This window comes from Pelodiscus sinensis, chromosome 10, assembly GCF_052426305.1.
Source record: "Pelodiscus sinensis isolate ZL-2025 chromosome 10, ASM5242630v1, whole genome shotgun sequence".
Taxonomy (NCBI): domain Eukaryota; kingdom Metazoa; phylum Chordata; order Testudines; family Trionychidae; genus Pelodiscus; species Pelodiscus sinensis.
The window spans coordinates 6,363,557-6,388,955 of NC_143061.1; the positions used below are offsets into that span (position 1 = coordinate 6,363,557).

Below are 25,399 nucleotides of genomic sequence, written 5' to 3' on the forward strand. Positions count from 1 at the left end.
GTACCAGTGTCAACAGCTGTGGCCAAGTGATTTTTTTCCACCAGCAATGTGAATGTGTGGATGAATAGTAGATTCTCCCAGAATATTCTGGAATCTCATTGGGTCCATGAATGTCTGAGGATAGAATATAACAAGTATGTTTGTCATCTTAACAGGAGCAAGGAAAGACCCTGAGCACAAGTCTGAGGATGACTGGCAGTGTAATTTAACAAGATATTCTAGAAGATCCTGGCTAGTGTGTCCACTGGCTTGAATTGGAGACCCAACAGAGATAATCCTGTGCCTTCCATAGAGGCTGAACAATTCCAAATCATTAAAATGTAGAAGCATTTAAGGTTTAAAACAAACAAAAGGAAGTTTTTCTTCACTCATCACACAGTCAACCTGTGGAACTCCTTGCCAGAGGATGTGGTGAAGAGTAGGACTTTAACAGGGTTAGAAAAAGAACTAGATAGATTCATGGATGTTAGGTTCATCAATAGTTATTAGCCAGGATGGTAGGAATGGTGTTTCTAGACTGTTTGTAAATGGGTGACAAGAGATGGCTCATGTGATGATTACCTGTTGTGTTCCGTCCCTCTAGGGCATCTGGCATTGGTGACTGTTGGCAGACAGGATACTGAGCTAGATGGACTTTTGGTCTGACCTAGTATGGCCGTTCTTATGTTCATTTCTGTTCGTGGTCGCTGAAGTCACTCAGGATTAGATGTTTCAGAGACTCCTGATTCTAGATGTGGTTCAATTAATAGTGTGGTGAGCAGTGCCCTCCAAAATTCCCAGAATTTCACCTGATCATAGGACGCACTTAAATTAATCTGGCCACAAGATTGGACATCTGGGATCATTTTCCCCTTCCCAATCTCCAATCTCCATGAGTAGCAGACTACTTGGCAAGAGCAAATGGACCCAAGGCAGGCTTTCTGGAATCATCCACACAGGTCTCAAGTTAAACAAGATTGGATACCTTTTCCATGGAAAGGCTATAGATATCTGTTTTGTCAGAGCCACACTGTATGTTAAGTAGCATGACCTGAAAGACCTTCCATCAGCCTGCCATGCATTAGCCATCATTCCAGGTCAAGGTGAGGAGACTGTAAGTGCAGAGTAAACAAGATCTCTGAGGGCAGGTGATGGGGTCCATTTTAGTAAGCAGAGTGATTTATAGAGCTGCTGAACCATATTTGGCTATCCAAATACCTTTCCTTTTGCAAGCAGTTTCTTTACTAGTATGGAACTAGGGTTCCCTTATATGGTTTTCAGGGAGGTTTTTTTTTAAGCAGCCCTTCGCAATGTATAGATATTTGGACAGTGCCTTTCTTTGCTTTCCGCAAACACTGATCTGTGCCTGCATGTTAGGATGTCCTACATATAACGTTTGATTTGGAATTCTTGAAGTTTTGTCTACATATCTTTCTGTTGCCCTGCTTCACTGGAAGAAGTGAAAAAGTTGGGAAATCCAGAGTTTCCTAACCTCTTAGGAAAATTAGTACGTTTAAGGACTTCTTTGGTGAAGTGAGGTCAACCTGAACTATCAAGAGATGTTTTAAAATCCGTGCTGCAATCTGGTCCTCCCAAAACGCTGGCTTTGCTGACATGAAAACATTGATAAATATAGCAGCCATTGTTTGCAAGTTACTGTAAAATAATACTGCCTGAGTGTGACATCATGAGACTGTTCAGCCAGAACTTCAGCCCCTAATACACATATGAGAACAGTTGTTCGTTGCAGATGGGGAGAGTGACTGGTTCCAGATATGATATCACAGCGTGAAATGCACAACATTGTAAATAGGATTTTCATAGGCACAGATAATAGGGGCCATCTGCTTTATAAGATAAACTTTGGGAGTTCCTTGCTTAAAGGAAAGAGCTAGAGGAAAAGTATTTTAATACTACTGACATAAGAGTTCTGATGCTTGTCATAACTACATAACATATGTTGAGCTTTTATATTTTAAAGGAGGTAACATTTTGCTGCTCAGTATGCTTTCACAAATTAGGTATTTGTGCACACAGCTAGTGAGGCACCTAATTTGCTATGTATACAAAACCTGATTTTTCACGTGCACATTGGACATTTGTGCATGGCTCTGACAGTCTGGCCCTAATTATCCAAAGGGATTGATTTTGAGTGACACAGGAGGCTTTCTGGTTTGCTTCTACATTGCTGGTGAGATGCCGGGACCTGGAATTGACTGACACATTGTAAAAGCTGTTCTCCCTCTTGTGAGTACCAGTAACTGCCTTCAGTCTCCAACTAGAAGCTGGATGATTTGATGACTGACTGTCTCTCTGGAAGGAAGACCTTTTCTGTCCTTTAAAGGGGTGCCATAATTCCTAATGGAGGCTAAACACAGTGCAATAGATCTCATTTTGTCTGTGCTTGAAGAATCCCTTGCTTCCCAAGGGTATTTTCCATGCTTATAGGACTTTGTTTTCTTGCCACTGCCCTGCTTTGTGCATGTGATGTGAGTAATCTCAATATTGACAGTACTGTAAAATAAGACCTAAAATAAGATCGTTTGCCACAAAGTGCACAAATAAGATCTGAAGAACAAGGAATACCTTGAGCAGCGAGGAGTCCTGTGGCACCTTATAGACTAACTGAAGTGTTGGAGCATAAGCTTTCGTAGGCAAAGACCCACTTCGTCAGATGCATGTACATGCATCTGACGAAGTGGGTCTTTGCCTACGAAAGCTTATGCTCCAACACTTCAGTTAGTCTATAAGGTGCCACAGGACTCCTCGCCGCTTTTGCAGATTCAGACTAACAAGGAATACCTTGGTCCTCATGCTCTTGGTGATTTCAAACAAACAAAGCAAATTTCTCCTCAAGCCTGCAGTGCTTTTAGGTGTGAAGAGATTATTTCCCTATATTCAGATCCCTTCCTAGAATACATTAAAAATAATATGCTGCATCAAATTTATAAGGAAGCAGTTCCAATGAAAGATGCCTATGATTGCTAAACACAGATGGTATAAATTTCATGTTAGTAACTGAAGACATTCCAAATACATTGATGAAAAAGGCTTTAAAGTTTCACATCAAAAGCAAAGTACTTTATTAATGCAACTGTAGTTAGTATTGTCTCATTTTATAAGAGTAAAATCTAGTAAATGTTTTAATTAGTCATCTAAACTACAATTCCCAGGATGCCCTTAGAATTGAAATGTCAGCGTTCCGAAACAGCCACTGTTCAAATGTCCCTTTTGTCTCTTCACGCTGTAATATGAGGAAGCAGAAACTGAATGTCCTCTCTGATGTAAACATTATTTGTTAATAACGATACCTATACCTGTTATTGATGTTGGCTCGCAAATGCTTATTTTTGGAAAATTCTTTCAGTTCACCCTTTACATTTTTCTTACTACAGAGTTATTACTGTCCATGGTAGTGGACAATCCAAAAGTGTAGTTGAAGCCCCGTAAGATTCTAACCTGACCCAGTGTTGGACGAAACTTGTCTCCTTGCCCAATCGTTCCTCACAACTGTCTCCACAAAATATACTAAATAACTTTTTAAAGCAAAATCAACCTGACCCCCACAAAAACAGGGCACAAAACATCATCATCATCAAAACCAGGGGATGTTCTGTGATGTTTGTTTGTTCTTTCTGAACAAGTGTTGTGACCTTTGAGAAGGAGGTGGGTGCTAAGGAAGAGAGCACACCCAGTTTCTTGGCTGCCTAAAGAACCAGCAGCAGCAAAGGATTTCAGAAGGAATTTGTTGAACCACCATTTATTTGGTGGAATGGTGGGATGTATAACAGCAAATGGGAAAACGTGGCACACTAGCGTATCTCCTATTGGAATGAGTAATATTTTCTGCATCTATATTAAAACCATTTTTGGAGTACTCTGGTTTGTGGTGTATTGTTTTACAGAATCACATCTGAACCCCCTGGCCTCTAGCTGTTAGGGAGGTGGCGCATAGAGGAAGGAGTTGTGTCTGGGTGGACAGTATTACTTAGCTGTCGATTGAAATGGTTCAAACAGGCAGGTACTAATGTCAACATTTAAGCTTTGCAGTGGAAATTCAGCTGTATCTCTCGTTTCAAAGTAAATATATTATCCATAGACATCCAGTTTAACTAATAATACATACAACTAATGTTCCAGACATAATCTTGATTCTTTTTTTTTTTTAAGGGAGCCCTGAGAATAAATCCTAAAAAATACCATGAAGCCTTCATTCCATCTCCAGTAAGTGTAATTTATAATTCTCTGTAGACCATAAATTAATGTGTATGAACGTAGTAGTTGTACTGCATAAGAAATGTCACTTTGATTTGTGTTAGGATATATTAAAATAAATCCTAAGGTATGTACATAGTGTGAATAAATCTGTTTTTAACACTGCAAAGTGCTACTTCATGTCTCTGAACTTGTGATGAAATTGGGAACACTTGTTTCTAGCCCAAAGACACCAGCTGAACCCAGGTTTGAGGACCACCAGTTAGTGTAATTGTAAACCCTTGGTCTGTGGCTACAGAGGATTTATGGATTTTCCACCGATTTAACGTAATCTTTCCTGAACAAATATGCTGTCCATTTTCAATTTGCTGCATGAGCTAATTTGGAAAGTTGGTCCAAAAGTACTATGCACAGTTCCTTCTAATGTTCCTGCTTTTGCGCAAACTTTTCTCATTTGTGGACTCCTACAATTTTTTTTTTTTTTTTTTTTGAATGGAGGTGCAGGCCCCTTTGGGAATAGTCTGCAGTTCCTGAGGCATGTACAGATCACAGGTTGAAAATCACTGTTTTGTATTAATGACAACCTTTTGCAGACTTGTTGGTGTATAGCTTGGGTTGAGGTTCATTGCTATCACATGGGACCATTTTTTTAAATCAGTGATTCATTTAATGGAAGGACTCTTGTTATTTCAAGGGCCTCCTTTAGGCAAGGTTACCTTACTGCTGGTGAAGTTGAGGACAGTTATTTCATAGTGCCTTGACTGAAGTTTTGCTCCTAACGTGACAGTGTGTTTCATATTGAATTAGGTTTTCTTTGGAGGTAGAGGAAAAAAAGGGCCTTGCTCAGACACTGAGTAGTTGATTGTGTTACTACATTTACTACTTTTTGTGCATCATTCTTTTGGAGCCAGGATTAAAAGTCCAGAGATCTATGTTAGCGTCTCTCGTTGGTCTGTCATAGAAAATGATATTTAAGCCTCTTTCCATAGTGGAAGACTTATATTATTTGAGCTAAAGGAGATGATTCTTGAGAGTCACTGGAGAGGAAATTCATAATAGTGGTCTCCAATGCTTCCTGAAACCGACACTGACAGTAGTGGTATGTCACTGGGAAATACACTGTACTCCTCTCTGGTTGCTCTCTTGAATGAGGTAAGTGTAGACTGTTAAACCTATCCTATTAAACCACAAAACACTAGCTAAACATTAAGTCCAACTGTGTACACAAGCAAAGAGCTCTAGCCTAACTCCCACAGGTGCTCAGTTATTACCTCATGGTGAAGCAGATCACTCACAGTTTGTGTTCTGGAATATACAGGCACTGGGATGTTAGTTAAGGGCTGCATTTCAGCCATGAGTCTGTTTTCTTCCTGGGTTAAATCTCACAAACAGCACCACTGGCTGCCTTATGCTTATTTTGGTTCAAGTGAAGCAATAGGCCACTTGAATGCCACAAGTCCCTAGGTGCATGTTTTTCCACACTGCTGCTCTGTACACTGTCTTGCTGTTGAATGCAGAGTCCAAGGAAAAGGCATTCTCATCAAAGCCTTCCATGGGATAGACCCAAGCTATTAGAATGCTGTCTCCCGCGCGGCAATCCTGACTGCTTCTAGTAGCAATGATATTTTGTGTGGGGGAATAGTCATCCTGAAGAGTAAGACACTTGAACACAAGAGACGAAGTTTTCTTGGTGGCTCACCCATGTCTGTAGAACTTATTTCCGGAAGAGATTAGAATGGCCACCAGTCTCCCTGCCATCAGATAGAAGTGTAAACGCCTGCTATTGTTGTTTGATGAAGGCTTGATAGTAATAAAACATCTTACTGAACGGGAGATGAGGGCAGAGCATCTGATCCTCTCACAAGCTGTAATGTGCTTTGACACAATTGTGACAAATACAGCGTAAGTACCTCACTGGAATTTAGGCCTTTCAAGTTACCCCAGTACCATGTTGCAGTCAAAGCCCATTGTAATTACATTAGTAATGCAAAAAGATGACTGTTTGTAGATTGGAGAATTGGTTTGGGGGGGGGGGGAAGGAGACGAAAAATGGGAAATCCCAAACACTTGGGAGTGTGAGAGTTAACCCTGTAGACCACAGTTCTCAAGCACTAAGTAAGCAAATGTTGCATTTTTATGACACATTCAAATATAAGCCACTTTAAAAAGCTTTATGGTAGTGTTGGACAGTTTTTAATTATAACTGCTCTAGCAAGCACTGAAATAACTGGTGTTAAAAATCTGTATATAAGAATAATTTGTTTAAAATGAGAGCTATTGGCTGCAAATCAAAAAAGAAAATCCCTTCTTGCTTAGTCTAGCAGCATAGCGTCAGCTGGCTGGTATAGTGCTTGCAGAGCTGCTGTTGGCAGATGGAGAAACTACTTTTAATTTCTTTTGAAGAAAAAAAAAAAAAGTATGGCACAAACAAGTTAACCCACATCCCAACCAACTTCCTTCTGCCCTGTAACAAGCCAGCTTTACCACGGAATTATACAGCTCGTTAAGGCATTTTAAAAAATGTCTTTGTATTTTCCATATACATTTATAATGTGGTGGATTTCATTCTCGGGCTGGGGGATAGGGAAAGGGATGTAGGGACCATGTGTAAAAATCTGGTCTTTTGAAAAGAAAAGTTTCCAATTTGAATTATGTTGGTCCAACAGGCTTTGCAATTTTTCTGCATCTTGTCATGGGAGGCAGCTTCGCCACAGCTGTTGAGCTGCTGCTGCCTTTCTAAGAGTAATTTGCTCGGTTGGAGGCTGGCCTCAGTTTCACATGACAGCAGTGTTCTAGCTCTGTTATTCTGCTATACAGGCAGAACAGAATACTTACATGATGTTAACCTGAAAAGTCTCTGAGGCCTTATTAGATCTGTTTAGTGTTTCTTCCTGAAGGCTGAATGTAATGGTAAGGCAGATTATCGTGTATTTGAGGAATTATAATAAAATACCAGTGTGTTTAACATTTTAATTTCCTTAAGGTTGGCTTTCTGTTGTAATCTTGAAAAAAAGTTATACGTTAAAGAAACCTGCAGTCATCTCATGCCTTAAAGCTAAGAAAAGGAGATAAGGCTCCACAATAGAAGAACATCTCTCAGTGCACAGGTTTAATACTAAATGCTTATATGGTTTGACATGAGGGTGGTGTTCTGCAGCCAGCCACACGCAATTGTTAGCTTGCTGAAGTGCAAGGGAGCAATAATCAAAGCAGTAGATTAACTTGACTAAAAGAAGTGTGAAAATGAATCTTCCACACCCCTCCAAAACCTAGAGACCTCCGCAATTACAAACTGCTTTATCCTCCTTGATCCCTGGTGGGGAGAACCCCCTCTTGCCCCAAATCTAGATTGTGAGCTGAGTCAGATGTGAGCTAGGTAGATAACCCTGCTGTGTGGAATATCTGTGATTGATATATGGGCTGGGGATGTGGAAACTAGGGATGTCAATGATTAGTCCACTACATGATTAACTGATAAGGCTTGGTTTATCGGTTAATCTTATCGACAACATACACTTCCCCCCCTTGCTGCCTCTGTATCAGAGGCAGCAAGGGGAGGGGGAGTGGGAGCTGGTGCCCATGAGGACCTGGCTTTAAGCAGCATCAGATCCGTCTGAAACCAGCTCCTCATGAGCACCGGAGCTGCCTGTCCCCCTCCCCGCGCTGCCTCTTAAAAGCTGGTTCCCCCCAGCACCAGGTCGCTGGTGCTGCCATCCTCACCCTCCTCTATTAGAGGCAGCAGCGTGGGAGGGGGAATGAGAGAGGCTGCAGTGAAGCAGCCTCTGTCTGCGGTGGCCCTAGCTGGCCGTGGATAGAGGATTGTCCACGACAGCAACCCCTGTCTGCAGGCACTCCAAGCTCACTATGGACAGAGGCTGCTCTGTGGGATGTGGAGCAGCCTTTGTCCATGGGGAGCTTGGACCCCCTGCAGACAGGGGTTGCTGTCGTGGACTATCCTCTCTCTGTGTCCAGCTGGGGCTGCCGCAGACAGAGGCTGCTTTGAGGCAGCCGCCTCCTCCCCTTGCAGCAGTCTCTATCCGCAGGGAACTTGGACCCCTGCGGACAGGGGCTGCTTCCACCCTGCACTGCTGCCTCTGTATCAGAGGCATCAGTGCTGGGCGGCTGGTGGGAGCTGGTTTTTGCGGGGAGCTGGTTTTTAAACTGGCTCCCCTCGCGGACTGGCTCTGCCTGCCATCCCGTGCTGCTGCCTCTGATACAGAGGCAGCAGTGTGGGTGGTAGGGAGCTCCCTGGGAGTGGGGCCGGGAGTGCACTGTCTTCTGGCCCTACCCCCAGGGACTATTGAATAATTGTGTAACTGCTGAGATTTTATACGGTTACACAACTATTCAATTACACTATATCTAACATCCCTAATGGAAACCAAGGTCATCTCTTTTAAAAGGTGGGGTTCTGGACTGCAGGGTGCAGAACAGGCTGTGGCCAGCTGCAGGTACAGCAGATGTATTGCTGTGTTATGAAACGTTTACATCTGTATCTCCATATCTCCAGAGTGTGTGCACTGTTGTTTTTTATCGCTATTTTAAAACTCCTGTAGCAAATGTAACTTAATGTTTTTTGCTTTGATGTTTGTTATTTCCCCCCTCTCTGTAGGATGGGATTCGTGATATCTTTATCGATGGCATGGTTGCTCGTAACAGAGCCCTAAATGGTGACATAGTGGTCGTGAAACTGCTTCCCAAGGAGCAATGGAAGGTCAGTCCAGAGTTTATTTGTGGTTTGTGTGGAAAGATCCCGTTATAGTAATCTCTACTGAGCTTCTTCATGTATGGTTAAGACTAATAGTGAACAGTCCACAAATCTTGTAGCTAAATTGTGGCTAGTATTCTAGTACAGGGGTCTCCAAACTACGGCCCGGGGGCCGGATGCGGCCCGCGAGGCCCTCTCATCCGGCCCGTGGAGACCTTTTTGGATTCAAAGGCAGAAGAAGTGAGATTGTTTCAAAACCCATTTGAAGCAGATGTGGCCAGTTGCCCAGATGAACTGCAGCTGGAAGTCATTGAGTTGCAAGCAAATGACCTCCTTAGGGACAAGTTCAAAATAGGACTGGTGGGTTTTTACCAGTTTTTGCCCAAGGAAGACTTTCCTAATGTCAAAACTTTTGCATCAAGGTACCTTTCAATCTTTGGAACAACATACCTGTGGGAACAAACATTTTCAAGAATGAAATACGTGAAGAACAATTTGAGAACAAACTTGTCCGATGATAATCTCAGGTCACTGTTGATGTTAGGGACAACAAATCTAAAGCCAGAAATGTCTGCTATTTTGGCATCCAGGAAACAATTTCACCATTCACACTAATACAGGTGTTCATGTGTAGTGTATGAATGTGTTATTAAATAATAACTGAATAAAATAATATTAAATAAATAATTAAAAACAACATCCATGTTTTGATTGTTTTTTATTTGGACCTCAAGTGTGTAGTCGGCCCCCGAACTGCTGTTTGATAGTTAATGCGGCCCTCGGGCTGAAAAGTTTGGAGACCCCTGTTCTAGTAGATAAAAAGTTTATAATTGAAATGCAGTATCGTAAACATTAAGCCATACCTTTTGGTGTGAAGGTCCCATCTACCCCTACCTTCGAAGGTTTCTATTTTGCCTGCCACACTAACCCAGACTACTAATGGGACAGATGAATTTTACTTGGCTTTGTTTATGGCATTGAATGGTTTTGATTGGCTGTCTGGGTGCAGTTGACTGTATGTGTATATTTCACTCATACTATTTACAATTCTAAATCAATAGCACCCTCCAGTGGGGGAGGGGAAGGGGGTCTGAGACCTGAAGGATTTGTCTTCCCAGCTCCAAATCTCATGACCCGGAGGGCCAGCCTCTATTCGACCTTGGTTCCACGGCCCACCGGGGACATCTGCTGGAGAATCTTGCAATGCGCGGTGAGCATGGGCGTGTACTTGGCGTGGTTTACCCCCACCTCCGAAACGTGCCTCTTCTGTGGCGTGAGGGAGACCCTGGCGCACATCTATATCGAGTGCACCAGGCTACAGCCCCTCTTTCAGCTCCTCCAGAACCTCCTGTTGAGGTTCTGGCTGCACTTTTCCCCCCACTTGTTAATTTACGCACATCCCATCCGTGGCCCCACAAAGTCGCGGGACCTCCTGGTCAACCTCTTCCTGGCTATGGCCAAATTTGCAATCTACAAAACCAGGGAGAAGAGGTTGGCCAGGGGAGGGGCCTGCGACTGTGGGGCCTATTTCCGTTGCTGTATCCACTCACGTATCCGGGCAGAGTTCCAATGGGCAGCATCCGCTGGCTCTCTCGAGACCTTCAAGGGGCAGTGGGCGCTGTCCGGGGTTCTCTGCTCGGTATCCCCATCTGGTTCCCTCGTTTTAACCCTTTGACCCTCACACCCGTACCTGTTTTTACATTATTTGTTCCCAGTAATTAGTTGGTTTTTCCGGGTTCTGTGGACCCTCCCCACAGGCTGGGGGGAGGTCCTTTAGATGTGGGCGGGCTAATGCCCGCCCACCTCCTGGTCACCAAATAGTCCAAATCTCATGACCATTCAGGCGTTGTAAAAGCGTGTGGAATTACTTGAACAATGTAAACGTATTTATCAGGTCTGTGTCCATCTTCTGTAGTATTTCACTCCTTTCAAGAATACTATTTTTTCTTCTTCCTCTATCCATGCCCAGGATGCTATAGCAATTGCCTGGATCATTTTATGTATTGCTAGTAAATCTGTTGGCAGCTTTGCAAAGGGAAGTCCTTACTGCCTTTCTCCATTTATTGGGAGGCTCAGGTGAAACTAGCATGTGTGGCTTTGCTCTTCTAGCTGAACTCGACAGAAGCACTGCAAACGATTTTCCAGACATAAATATCTGGATTTTGAATTCCTTTCAGGATTTGAAGAAAGCATTCTTTCTTTAATTAACGAGTCCTAGGTAGGACTCAAGTAATAACACTGCCTTTTCAGGGAGGCGAAGATCCAGTCTGGTTAATGCCCCTCGCTTGCTTTTTAGCCACCTTCATGTCCAGTGCTTGAACTTTTGAATCAGACTAGTGGGGGAAAGTTTTAGCTTTCCATTTACAAGACTTTCAGTTGGCCACTTGCTGAATCTCTTGATATGTCCCCACTTGTAAGGGGAGAATGATTGCATGGAACATTTGACTCTCTCTTTAGATAATTGTAAAAGGACTCTGAACAAAAGACTTGTGTGCTTATTGCACAATGTATTATTGTAATGACATTACACAAAGGGTGATTATATTGCCATAGTGTTAAATAGGAACATGCTGCGAATATGCTCTCATGCATGTATAAATGTGGAAAAGATGTTAGGTTTTATGGATAGCTCAACTCCTTTGAAAATCAAACAGTTATTAGGGTGAGACAAGCTTTATTGAGTAGCCATTTCAAGGAGAGAAAAGCTGGGTTCAGTAGAGCCATGATTGCCCCTGTTGTGGTTGGGTCACTAAACTCATGTAAACTTGTTAGCAAATCTAAAAGCAGGTGGGTTCAGCATATTCTTCCCACTGCAGGCAAAACATTGAAAGTTGTAAAACTGGTAAGAAGCGGGATGAAACTGCAAGCAGGCAACATGTAAGGCTTTAGATCTTCTTAGTATGAGAGTCTGACTCTTGTGAATTTAACATTGTTAAATTAAATACAAGCTGAAGCTCTCTAGTCCAGAACTCTGTGGTCCAGAAACATCCGTGGTCAGGCATGGTTTTAGTTAGTCGGATGGCCACTTTTCATGGGTGTGGCCATGTTTCCCATGGTCCCATAAAGTTTGTTTACAGCCACCAGTGCTGGCTCTCAGTGTTCTGTGCTGTTACGTAGCTTTGATTTACATCTAACAAACCAGTACACGGTGGAAGTGTTGGTAATACTACTAGACAATATTAACCTCCTGTGCTCCAGAAAATTCTCTGGTTCAGAACTGGTCAGGTCTTGAGGGTGCTGGTCTAGTGGGGTTCCCACCTGTGCTCAGAAACTACAGTAGAGTGTTAAGTTATGCAGGTGCTGCACAACAAAGCCCTAAACTGTGGGGGGTGTTTTTTTTTTTTTTTTTTTTTTTTTTTGCTATCAGCAGTGTAATCAGTGGGTCACCCTTGCTCCCTAATTTCATGGAGTTTATTGCTATGAAAATTTGTTTGCATTAGTTTTTTGGGAACAGCGCCACAGGGTTGCATTGGGATGTTCATTTTGCCAAGTAATTATAAATATGACTACTTGTTCTTCAAGAACGAAGATGATGCTGATGACAGTTTTATCTCTTATGCATAGTAAGGTTGTGGCAGTCCTTTCCTTGTGAAGTGCACAGGTCGCTCGATGTGGAGGAAGGGGTTAAAGTCTGCGTCTGTTGAGTGTGCCAGTATTTATAGCTCCGTATCTGTGCATTAAGATTTATCTGGTAGTTAATCTTGAACTAGGTAACCCTAATGCTTGCTAGCCAATCTTGAACTAGGTATCCCCATCATTGCCTACTGCTGACTAGTCAATCTTGAAGTGGATAACCCCATTGTGGCTTACTGCTTTGCCAGCATGGTCTACCTCTTGCTGATGATTCCCAGTTGTCAACATTCTACATGTCTCCAAGCTTTTATTTGATGTCATGACAGATTCTTGTATGATGTACAAGAATTTGACAATGTATCTTAAGTTTTTAATGAGTAGCTATTGAATGTCTGGATCATTCTTCTCAACCCAGTCTTGAAGATGTCATTTTGCTTTACCCCTCCTGGTGAGAGCAGCTTGATACTCAGTTTTGTGAAAAATTGCTTACGCACGGTTTCCATTAGCACTAGTAGTCAAGCCAGTGGAGTCCGACAAAACTGCTGTGACGTTATTACAGAGCTGCACTCACCTAGCTTCATCTTTAAGCACTTTATATTGAGCAGTCTGATTGGCTTAGGCGATGCCTTGCAGTGCACCTGTTGAATCATTGAGAACACCTTGGAGCAGACCTTAGGATGATCTGTCCATAGTCTGCCCCACACACGGCTTCAGTGTCTTGTACATCTTGTGGAGCTCGCCGCTGGATGATGCTGTAGTCGATGATATACCATTGTTTGGATCTGGGACGCATGTGTATGCATGATTGGTAACTGCTGTGTGATGCCTTCACTAAGTACCAGAGTTCTATTGCTATTTTCTTCCCCAGTCACATGCTGTCGATGCCACATTACTTCCAGCCCTTGCATAAAAGTCCTCCCCATGAACATCAGTTTATCTGATGCTGATGAATTTGTCTGTGTCATTATAGGACTTTTCTTATTGCCAGCATTTGTCATGGTAAAAGCATAAGCGCTGCTGATGGTAACGTACCACTTGGTTTCAATGGCGCTAGTAGAGCCAGAAGACGATCACTTATGCCTTTAGGTAGACCTTTAAGCTTGGAGGCAACATGCTAAATCCAGCACTCAATAGTTTTGGCTGCAAGGATGGGTGACCTTACCCTGCACTGATCTCTGCAAGTTCCTCTTCATCAGCAAGTTGGGTTTCAGCTGTGTGGCAGTATCTTACTGGGAGAGCTGTGCCTCTCAGATTAGCTGGAGGTAGGGTTGTGGAATAAAGTCCAATCATTCAATTAGGCTAATTATAATTGCTGTTGTGAGACGCCTACATGCTCATCTGTGACTACAACCCCCAGCATTACTATGCCTGTCACTCACCCATCACTGTCAAATTTTCCTCCATCGTCAGAATGCATGCATGAATTGTCTGAAGGGGGGATGTGCTCCAGTTGACATATATTCCCAAGATGACCCACGGGGCCCTTACTGGATGAGGGAGGTAACGTAGTGACAGATGATGTGGGAAAAGCTGAAGTTGCTTTCTTTGCCTCTGTCTTCATGGACTTTTGTTCAACATCTTTATTAATGACCTGGATGAGGGGATGGATTGCACTCTCAGCAAATTCACAGCTGACACTAAACTAGGGGGAGAGGTAGATACTCTGGAGGGCAGGGATAGGGTCCAGAGTAACCTAGACAGAATAGAGGATTGGGCCAAAAGAAATCTGAGGAGGTTCAAGAAGGACAAATGTAGAATCCTGCACTTGGCACAGAAGAATCCCAAGCATTGTTACAGGCTGGGGACCGACTGGCTAAGTAGCAGTTCTGCAGAAAAGGACCTGGGGGTTACAGTGGCCGAGAAGCTGGATATGAGTCAAGAGTGTGCCCTTGTAGCCAAGAAGGCTAATGACATATTAGGTTGCATTAGGAGGAGCATTGCCAGCAGATCCAGAGAAGTCGTTATTCCCCTTTATTTGGCACTGGTGAGGCCACATCTGGAGTATCGTGTCCAGTTCTGGGCTCCCCACTGTAGAAAGGATGTGGACGCATTGGAGAGGGTCCAATGGAGGGTGACCAAAATGATTAGGGGGTTGGAGCGCATGACCTATGAGGAGAGAGTAAGGGATTTGGGTTTGTTTAGTCTGCAGTAGAGAAGAGTGAGGGGGATTTGATAGCAGTCTTCAACTTCCTGAAGGAAGGTTCCAAAGAGGATGGAGAAAGGCTCTTCTCAGTAGTGACTCAGATCCAGCTTCTCAGCCACTGTAATCCCCAGGTCCTTTTCTGCAGAACTGCTGCTTAGCCAGAACAAGGAGCAATGCTCTCAAATTACAGTGCGGGAGGTCTAGGTTAGATATTAGGAAAAACTATTTCACTAGGAGGGTGGTAAAGTACTTGAACGGGTTACCTAGGGAAGTGGTGGAATCTCCATCCCTAGAGGTGTTTAAGTCTCGGCTTGACAAAGCCCTGGCTGGGTTGATTTAGTTGGGATTGGTCTTGCCTTGCGCAGGGGCGTGGACTTGATGACCTCCTCAGGTCTCTTCCAGCCCTTTGATTTTATGACTGGCAGGGGTTAGGGAGCAGTCTATGGCCCTCGATGTGGAATCGTTTTGGGCACTTTGTCATAGTAGACAACTGCTATGCCTGTGTCTGCTTGCCACACCATGGTAGTGTGTAACACCCCCTTCCATTGAGGTCTTCACTACCAACCCAGTAGCTAGAGGCATGGGTTAGGAAGTCTCAGGGTATGTTCCACACACCGATGGACTTATTTGCTTGTGGCCTTTGCTTCTTTGAGGTCCCTTGCAAAATTTGCCAGGGCATGCAAGGACAGTTACTGGTTAGGCCCAATCAGGTGGTCTTATAAGGATCTTGCCTGTGGAGCGGTTATGTACCAGCAGGAAGGCCAGATGCACTTAGCTAGGAGTCTAGTCTCTAATACACTGTGAAAAGAGAGGATCCCAAAACTTAAGCTGCAGCCAAGCCCCAACATTCATGCTGTGTTTAAACAGCCTTTTAGCCCAAGTCAGCTGGCCTGGGCCAGTCATGGGTTTTTACATGCGGTGTAGGCATGTCCACAGTGTACTTAAAAAACCCCAACAACAACACATTTTGGTTCGATAGACCTTTTGTATGTTAATAGGGTTTATTTTACTACTCCCAATTCACTTGTGTGCTTGACTGTCTGACACCAGTCAGTTTATTGTTTCGTTGGTACCCTTAATACCACAAGGGATTTGGTTGTTCGTACAGCAATCTGATGTGCTTGTTATGGATGTTAATGAGTAGTTGACTAATTGACTACCTGATAAGCTTATGCTTATCGGGTTGTCAATTGGAGTATTGATTGCTCGGTCTGTAAGAGGCAGAAAGTGTGTGGAGGAGGCAGGGGGCAAGCAGGCTTAAAAGCTGATTCCTCTCCCCCCCAGCACCGTCTCTGTGATGCTACCCTGCCCACAGTGCTGCCTCTGTCAGAGGCGGAGGGGGGTATAGGGTAGGCTGTTCCAAAGTAGCCCCTGTCTACAGAGGTGCCAGTGGGGAGCTAGTCCCCCATGGATAGGGGCTGCTGCTGCCAAGCATCCCCTGTTCACGTCGGCCTGGGCTGTTGCCATGAACAGGGGCTGCTGGACTCAACGTGAGCCGGGACTGAGCAGTCCTGGCTCGCACTGGTCCGGGACGCTGCGCCTCTGCATTTTAAATGTAGTAAGAGCACAGCGGCTTTTGCTACATTTAAAATGCAGAGCTACAGAGCAGGTGGCTCCTGGAGCTGGCCTGAGCTGGGACTGCTCAGTCCTGGCTCGAACTGACTCCTGGTGCTACCCCCGCTGTGGCTCTGCAGAATGGCCCTTATCAAATAATTGTATTGTATCAACTCCACGATTAGCTAGATAACCGCAATTTAACATCCTTAGTGCTTATATCTTCTGCATTCCATAAAAAAAACTGGGCACAGTTCTGGGGGTAAGAACTGGCTTTTCCCAAAGCAGGTGATTCCCAACTGCAAATTTCCCATCTTAATGATAATCCTCTGGGCTGGATCTTACTCTACCACCACACATCTTAATTGTTAGGTTTGGAGCACTCAGAACTCCAGTGCAGGTTAGGTGTGTGAGGGGGAGATGGCTTGCATAACATAGGGGTTTGGTCTTGTAAATTAGTATGTTTGCCTGAAGCACTGACAGTGTTAATGACATGGATCTTCAACCTTGCAGCTCTGTTGAGAGCAGAGCCCCTACTAGTCGTGAAGTGATCTCGAGAGACTGAGGGTACGTCTGCACAGCAACATTATTTTGAAATAACTTAGTCTGCATCAACACAGCAGGCAGTTACTTTGAAATAATGTCTGAGTACTGTCAAGCTGAAGGATTTCTTACTCTGACTCCTGTAACCCTTATTGTATGATGAGTATGGGAAGTCGGGGGAAGAGTTCTTTATTTCGAATTAAGTGCTGTGTAGATGCTCCCAATTTCGAAATAAGCTATTTCGAACCAAGCTACACAATTGGCGTAGCTCAATGTGTGTAGCTTATTTTGAGTTAAGTCCTGCTGTGTAGACACACACTGAGTTGTCATGGTGAAAACATAACAGTAGTTTCAGGAAAATGAGTTGGGTTTCTAGCAATGTGTGACCATGTTTTGTGAAATTTCTCCTTGGCAGTTGGAAAGGAAATAATTCTATTCCCCTATGCCTCTGCTTTCTGGTCCATGATTGGAATGGGGAGATTCTGGGGGCTTGAATTTTGCAGTATTCCTTCCCTCCTGACGTACGTGTTGGGTAGTGTTTGCTGGACTGCTCAGTCTGCCCGGTCTTACTCAGAGAGAGAGGCATTGTGGACACGTTTATATCCTCTGTGAGAGCTTTGTGTGGGCCTAGAACTACTTCGGTTCCATGGGTTCACCATCTGAGTTACCACTGTTACCACTCCTTCATTTCCTGATCTTGGAGATCTTTGCTTACTATCAGTTGGGATCTAAAGTCAACAAGTTTAATCTGGCACCACTAAAATGGGTAATTGACCTTTAGGCCCAGGAGATTATTATCTTCGGGTACGTCTAGACTACATACCTCTGTCGCCAGAGGCATGTAGGTTAGGCTACCAGACATAGGAAAATGAAGCGGCGATTTAAATAATCGCCGCTTCATTTAAATTTACATGGCTGCCACGCTGAGCCGACAAACAGCTGATCAGTCTGGACGCGTGGGTGTCGACATCAAAGGTATTTGTAGACCACCCAGGTATGCTTCCTGGGATGAGGTATACCTGGGTGGTCGACAAATACCTTTGATGTTGACACCCGCGCGTCCAGACTATCGCGCTGAGCCGACAAACAGCTGATCAGCTGTTGGTCGGCTCAGCGCAGCAGCCATGTAAATTTAAATGAAGCAGCGATTATTTAAATCGCCGCTTCATTTTCCTGTATCTGGTAGCCTAATCTACATGGCTCTGGCGACAGAGGCATGTAGTCTAGACATACCCTTCCATTTCAGAAGAATGGCCTCCTGCCAAAGCAGAGTTAAGGGAGTTGCAGTAGCTGTGTGGATGCAATACTCTAGAGCAGGGGTCTCCAAACTACGGCCCGGGGGCCGGATGCGGCCCGCGAGGCCCTCTCATCCGGCCCGTGGAGACCTTTTTGGATTCAAAGGCAGAAGAAGTGAGATTGTTTCAAAACCCATTTGAAGCAGATGTGGCCAGTTGCCCAGATGAACTGCAGCTGGAAGTCATTGAGTTGCAAGCAAATGACCTCCTTAGGGACAAGTTCAAAATAGGACTGGTGGGTTTTTACCAGTTTTTGCCCAAGGAAGACTTTCCTAATGTCAAAACTTTTGCATCAAGGTACCTTTCAATCTTTGGAACAACATACCTGTGGGAACAAACATTTTCAAGAATGAAATACGTGAAGAACAATTTGAGAACAAACTTGTCCGATGATAATCTCAGGTCACTGTTGATGTTAGGGACAACAAATCTAAAGCCAGAAATGTCTGCTATTTTGGCATCCAGGAAACAATTTCACCATTCACACTAATACAGGTGTTCATGTGTAGTGTATGAATGTGTTATTAAATAATAACTGAATAAAATAATATTAAATAAATAATTAAAAACAACATCCATGTCTTGATTGTTTTTTATTTGGACCTCAAGTGTGTAGTCGGCCCCCGAACTGCTGTTTGATAGTTAATGTGGCCCTCGGGCTGAAAAGTTTGGAGACCCCTGCTCTAGAGGTTCCTCATACATCCTCCTGCCTAGTGTTTTGAGAGTATCGTATAATTAAGGAACTATGGTAACTTTCAAACGATTGGGTTCTTAGAAAGTAATCTGACTCTCAAACAATATTTCTTCAAAAAGTTTCAGGGGTTGCCGTGTTAGTCTGCAACTTTAAAAACAGCGAGTAGTCCTATGGCATAATGCTATATATTTTTGTTAGTCTTTAAAGTTACGTCTACACTGCAACACTATTAAGGGATTCCGGAGTATCCCGAAATAGCTATCCCACGTCTTCACAGCAAGGTCGTTATTTTGAGCTTGCTATTCCAACATCCTGTAAACCTCGTTCCACGAGGAGTAAGAGATGTTTTGAAATAGCAGGTTATTTTGAAATTTGGCGCTGTGTAGACAGCGCCAAATGACAAAATAAGCTATTTCGAAATAAGATTGAAATATGATACATAATTTGTATAGCTCAAATTGCATGTATCATTTCGACCTATGGTACAGTATAGACACACCTTAAGGTGCCACAAGACTATTCAATATTTCTTCAGATACTTAACCGTTAGCCATGTACACACTGTCCTCAGAACTCCAATCTTGTATAATTATACAACTTGTAGTAGAATAACCTGAACAGTGCAAAAAGTTCATGTAATTATTATAGCAATATTTTTCTAACTTACTGAGAAGAAGAAAGCAGGGTAGCAGTGTACGAAAGGACACACTTCTTCATTTAATCTTCCCTTGCAATTTGCTCCTGCTCTCTCACCTCATCTTAATTGATGCGTAGTATTTCTACCTCATCCTCTCTCATTTTATAGTATTTATCTAATTCGGACTTACATGCTTGTTTTTTTATGGGAGACTTATTTTGTTTGTAATAACACATTAATCACTTGGTATTATTTGGGGCTTGAATTCTTGGCCCAATTCATAGTGATTACAGAATAATAACTTATAATATAGCGTATGTTGCACGACAGGCTTGTCATGAATTGCTCTACATATTGTTGTATGCAGTGTAGGAGTAGCCGTGTCAGTCCCAGAATATTATTGAGAGAAGGTTGGTGAGGTAATAAAAGATGATATAGTAGAACCTCAGAGTTACAAATACCACAATGATGAACTGACCAGTCAACTGCACGTCTCACTTGGAACGGGAAGTACACAATCAGGTAGCAACAGAGATAAAAAAAATAAAAATACTAATAAAAAGTAAGTATAATGCAGTACTGTGTTAAATGTAATCTATTAAAAATAGAGAAAAAGTAGCCTTTTTTCTGCATAGTAAGTTTCAAAGCTGTGTTACGTCAATGTTCAGTTGTAAACTTTTGAAAGAAACTGTAACATTTTGTTGAGAGCTAATGAACTTTTCAGAATTACAAATGGCCTCCTTTCCCAAGCTCTTTGTGTTTCTGAGGTTCTCTTGGATTTTGAAAACAGTATCTAGTTTGGGACTCTTACTACTGTCATCAAGTTGCCCCATTATGTTCAGAAGTTCTGACATTGATGGATTTTAAATATGCATCCCTTTAGTTATTATAACTGAGTCCGCTTATCACAAAGGTATTTCCAGCAAGCCTTTCAAAATGAGAATCTTTTACCATTATGATCATTTCTCTTGGACTGGAGAGGAGGTGATCCAATATTTCCTTCAGTTTTATGAGTCTGTCCTAGTGGTCTTATAGAAAGAGCTCCAAAGGTTGAAAATTTCTGCTTTATGGGTAGTGTGGGATCTGTTTGTCTGACAGGAAGAGTGGTAACCCAGCATTCTGGCACTGAAATGGCCAAAAGCACTAATGATTGTAACCCTTTCTGGCCTAGGAAACTCTCTGCTGCTCCAGGAACTCTGAGAGGTAAAAGGTAATATAAGGTTGTGGGTAGTCTTAGATCGGGGTGGGCAAATACTGGCCCACAGGCCAGATCCAGTTTTCCAGGGTTAGCCCCTAGTCAGAAATGGTGATCTGAGGCCAACAGGAGCTGCAATCGGCTGTACCTGTGGAGGCACAGCTACATATAGCGGTGCCAGCCCACCAGGGGCTAACCTTGGTGAACTGCCACCGCTTTATTGCCCACTCCTGCCATCGATAGATGGGCTCAGGACTTGCCCCTTTTAGGGCCACGTGTCAGAGCTTAAACTCTATCTAGAAGAAGTTGACAAAAATTCAGTTTGCCCAACAGTCGCTATTGTTGACATAATTAGCAACATCTAAAGGGAAGGAAAAATTAAATTCAAACAGACGTCAAGAAGCATTGTCATGCACAATATAAACATAATGGTATATCCTGGACAGCTACCACATGCAGCTGTTGACGTAAACCATAAGTAGTGTTAGTCCAGTCTCTAGATGGGATTGTTAACTTTGGACCTGCTCTGGCAAATAATTTATATTTGCTTCTCCTTCATCCATGTTCTTTTGCAAAACAAGATTTTCTTTGTTAGCCCCAACAGTGTTTTAGGCCTAACAGTTTCACATAGAGTGAAGGAGGAGAGGCGTTATTAGAACAATACTATTTTGAGAATGGGAGTATAGTGATTAGTAAAGTTCTTTGGATCTCTTCATTGCATATTAAAGAGCATAGGAGAAGCTATACGTAAAGGAATGGGTGATTGCCTTAAAAATAACCTAACATAACTCAGGCTGCCAAAGAGCAGAGTAAAAGAAACCTAAGAAGCCAGGAAGGAACCCAGTAGAGCAGAGCTATAACAACTATAAAAGGCTGATGAAGGCTACAGTGACAGTCCAATTTATTATGCTGTAGGCTGCACTTAATTTTTAAATTGGCTACGTATTGAGTGGTAATATCTGGAGTGATATTTACATGGGGTAAATAAAACCATTTTTATAAAAGGAAATGTTGCATTAAATTTCCTTCCCCCCCAGGTGCTGCTTCTAGAACTTTTTTTTAATAAAAGGCAATTGGAAGTGAATGAACCAAAGTCTTAATGCAATAAGGCATAAGAGGGAATGCCTGCCATGCTCCTGAGACAAGTACCGATTACCTGCTACTATGCACCTTGTGTCTGATTGCTGTCATCTGGCCTCTTGAAGTAGATAGATGTTTTATCCCCTGGTTATTAAAAAGGGGAGAAGCAGAACTATCATCTCTTTGGATGTGGGGCAGATTTACATCCTGAGGAAGATCTTCAGCAGAATGATCCCTGTTGTGTCTTTCTTTAAATTGAACATCTCTCCTTGAAAAGCCAAAGGCATCCCAGTTTCTCCTTTATGTCCTTTCCTGCAGGAAAGGCAATAAAGATTTGGCGTTTCAGAGTAATTTTGTATTCCTTTAAGTCCTCCATCCTTCTGTGATGATAAAAAGTGATTTTCAAAATGCTTCAAAAATGTTTGGGTTGTGAGGGAATAAACCACCTCTTTTTTATTTATACAACAAGGTAATTAAGTGGGTCTTATTTTCCCATCATATAATTGCATTGAGAATGTAAATATAAATCATCCTTTGTTAGCAACCAAACATTAATGAATCATTCAGTAAGAAGGAAAGTGGGATTTATCTTCCCAAACACTCCCATGAGTTGAGGTGTTATTTCCACAATGAGCTGATATTGGATAAGCCTGTGGTGATAGGTTTGCTCAAGCTGAATGAGGTATCATTAGGCTTCAGTGAATGTTAATGGAAGAGCTTCATTTTGAGAGGCAAAAGGAAGGGCTGATGGGAATCACTGATCTTACTTGGTATAAGAGGCCAGCATTTAATTCCTAATCTCCCATTTGTTTTTGCTTGGTCACATGAATGAAATCTAATATAACAGATTGTTCCCTTTTAACAACTGACTTTCCTTTAAATAATTTTTAAAATCTCATCTTCCAAGTCTTCTGTAAACTTGCATATATCACACTAGATTAGTCTCAAGCCAGTCTCTTATATAAGCACTATCGTTTTGGACTTTTCATAGTCCTTGGTTTTGTAGAGTTAGCTTTTCTTAGAGTTGTTGGGTTTTTTTTTTGCCAGTTTGAAGGTGTAAGAGACTTATTTGATGTTACCACGTGAGTGTTTGGAACCTACATTTTTTAGGACACTCTTAGCATACCTATTGTCACAATCAAATAGTTTCTGGAGTGTCATACACATTAAACTTTTATAAACTCTTCTTTGAAAAATGCCTGTTAATGGTTTTGGTTACTTTTTAGACCCACATAACTAAACAATTCAAATTGGTCTATGTACTGGAAAATGTACTGATAAATCAATCATCTGGATTGGGATTTATACAATAAACCTCTAGCATAAAGAAACACTAAAGTAGGTGTTTTTAAAGGTGAGCATGCCCCTTAAATGTAGTTTGATTCTTGATAGATTTAGAAGAGTTAAATTTATCACTATAAAGCTGCTTATCTTTTAATAGGGGGAGAAAATTTTATGTATCGTTCGATTGCTTTTGTGAACTACTGGCTCAGAAACAAGAGGCTTACTACATGTGAACAATGTTTTTTGCGGACAGGCTACTCCAGACTTTCCCCTTCCTTCCCTGAACTATGTTAAAAGGAGTAAATCCCAGGGACTGGGGCTCCCAAATAGAGGGGAATCCTGTAACTAGAGAACTGCAGGGTGGGGAGGAGGAGTGAAGAGAGGGGGGCATTTGCAACAGTGCTTTGAAGGCAAGATTCATGAAGTTCTTGTCGATAAACTATTGAACATCAACAGTCTGAAACTGCTGGCATGAGCTATTTGTGTCTACAGGAGATGACATTATGAGGTAAGATGGGGAAACAAATTCAGCTGTAGCTACCTATGATGACTTTGTTCCTCTAGTATGTTAGCTCTGGAACTTATTAGAAAAGACGGATAAAGATTAGAATAGGAATATTGTTGGTAATATGACATTAGCTTCAGGAGTGTAGGGTAATCCCACCTTGCCCCGACCGACAAAATGCTGTTCCTATTTCTGTGCCCCCAAAAGACTAAGGCTCCTGGGAGGCCATTATAGCTTTTCTCAAACCCCTGCCTGGTCTGTTCTCATCTCTTGGGCGTCGTGGGATTGTTGCCAATGGTAGTCTAAGAACTGTGCAGTGGCCACTTTTCCCTTTGCAACGTCATGCACACATGGTGTCCAATGATTTAGAAGCAAAGCCTTTGGTGCTTAACATACTTTGCTAGCCATTTCCTTCGCAATGCTCACAGAGTCAGAGACTCATGGGGTTGGAATACACCTCAGGATGTCATTGAGTCCAACCCCCTGCTAAAAGCAGGACCATTATGACAGCGAATCATGTTTTTAAGCTATTACTACTTGGCAGTCGTGTTAATCAAGTTAACTTATTAATAAATGACCTAGAATTTGTTTCCAGGACGAGAGTTTGCATTTCTCTATTGCTGCAACATCTTGAAGAATTGCGAGCAATTCTTTTAAAACAGGTTGCAGGTGCCACTGAAAATGTTTGAGGGGTCAATTAAAATTCTTGCTGGTTATCAAGTCCAACAAATTCTTCTGTTCTATAGAAGATAAATACCCTATGATTCAGACAATTGATCCACTTTTCTGAAAGTCACGGGTTCTATATTTACTTTCCATTCTCCATTACAATGTTAGCATGCTGTAGTTCTTTTAAAATTTGGTAGCAACATTACGGAACAAATTAATTTTCTGTTATCTATGCTGCAAAGGGCAGAGATTAATTTTATATATTTCCTTACTTTCTCGGTGCGTTTTAACTATTTCCTTCTGGTGTCTCTATTTTTCCAGGTCAAGAAATAATTGGTACAGAAAAGTATGTTGGTATGTGCCTTTGCATTTTTGTTCTTCAGCTAACTTTCCAGCATCCTAATGATGTATCTGGTTTCAGCACCAGTGATCTTCTTGGCTCTGGTTTTTGCTTTGTTTTCAGTTTGGTCTAAATTACTGTTAAATATTTTATTATATTGCCAGAAGTGTTATATTTTTTTTTTTTTAGGTAAACACTTTTGGTGGCGCTATGAAAGTGAATATTTGGCATGATGTGTGCAACAGCATTTTTATATTTTGATTTCAAGATGTGACGGGTTGAGAATTCCCCCGGTTTCCTTCTCGGTAGTGCAGTGGTACTCAGACTGAGGTTTGAGAACCGCAAGCGGCTCTTTAATTTGTCTCCCGGGGCTCTTTGCAGCACATGATATTAAAGTATGGTGTGATTTAATTATTAAACAGGCAGGATGCTTTTATTATGTTGTTAATCAATTGTAATTGATAAAATACTAATGCTTAGTCATTTTGCCATAAGAATAAATAATACAAATATAAATATGAAACATTGAATTCATACAATCTTCAGGGAGCCTTTTTAACTGTTGAGTCTCCCTTTGCTTTCTAGGTTGTAAGCTTTGGCAAAACAACTGTAACTTTGGGCTTCAGCTTGGAAGTAGCATTTTCATCTCCATTTCACCTATTGCTTTGTAAGTGACCCCCAAGTATTTGTTGGGGAACAGAAAATCTAGAGCTGTTACCTTGCTGCTTATTTTTCCAAAAGCTAGATCAATACATTCAAACGGGAAAGTCCAGTAACCCCAGTATAGATGTATAGTGAGTGTCTCAGTGTGACAGTCGCATGCAGCATTCATAACATGGTTTAGGTTAGATTTCCTTGATAATTACATAGCAGTGCCAAATCCACCACAGTGATTTCTTTTGGGTGAGTAAAAATTCAGTTATTGACCAGAAGTTGCTTACCTAACATACAGGAGGAATTTTGACTTGGAAGACCGACTTAACAT

General features: G+C 42.3%; 1 protein-coding gene across 2 annotated transcripts in view; it reads left to right on the plus strand.

Annotated features, from left to right (window-relative positions):
• DIS3L2 (DIS3 like 3'-5' exoribonuclease 2) overlaps positions 1–25,399 on the plus strand; it is a 264,327-nt gene that overhangs the window by 29,632 nt on the left and 209,296 nt on the right. For both annotated transcript variants that reach the window (XM_075938150.2, XM_075938149.2), the window contains 2 exons: positions 4,150–4,203; positions 8,807–8,908. In XM_075938150.2, coding sequence (XP_075794265.2) covers positions 4,150–4,203; positions 8,807–8,908 — 156 coding nt within the window. The remainder of the gene's footprint in view (positions 1–4,149; positions 4,204–8,806; positions 8,909–25,399) is intronic.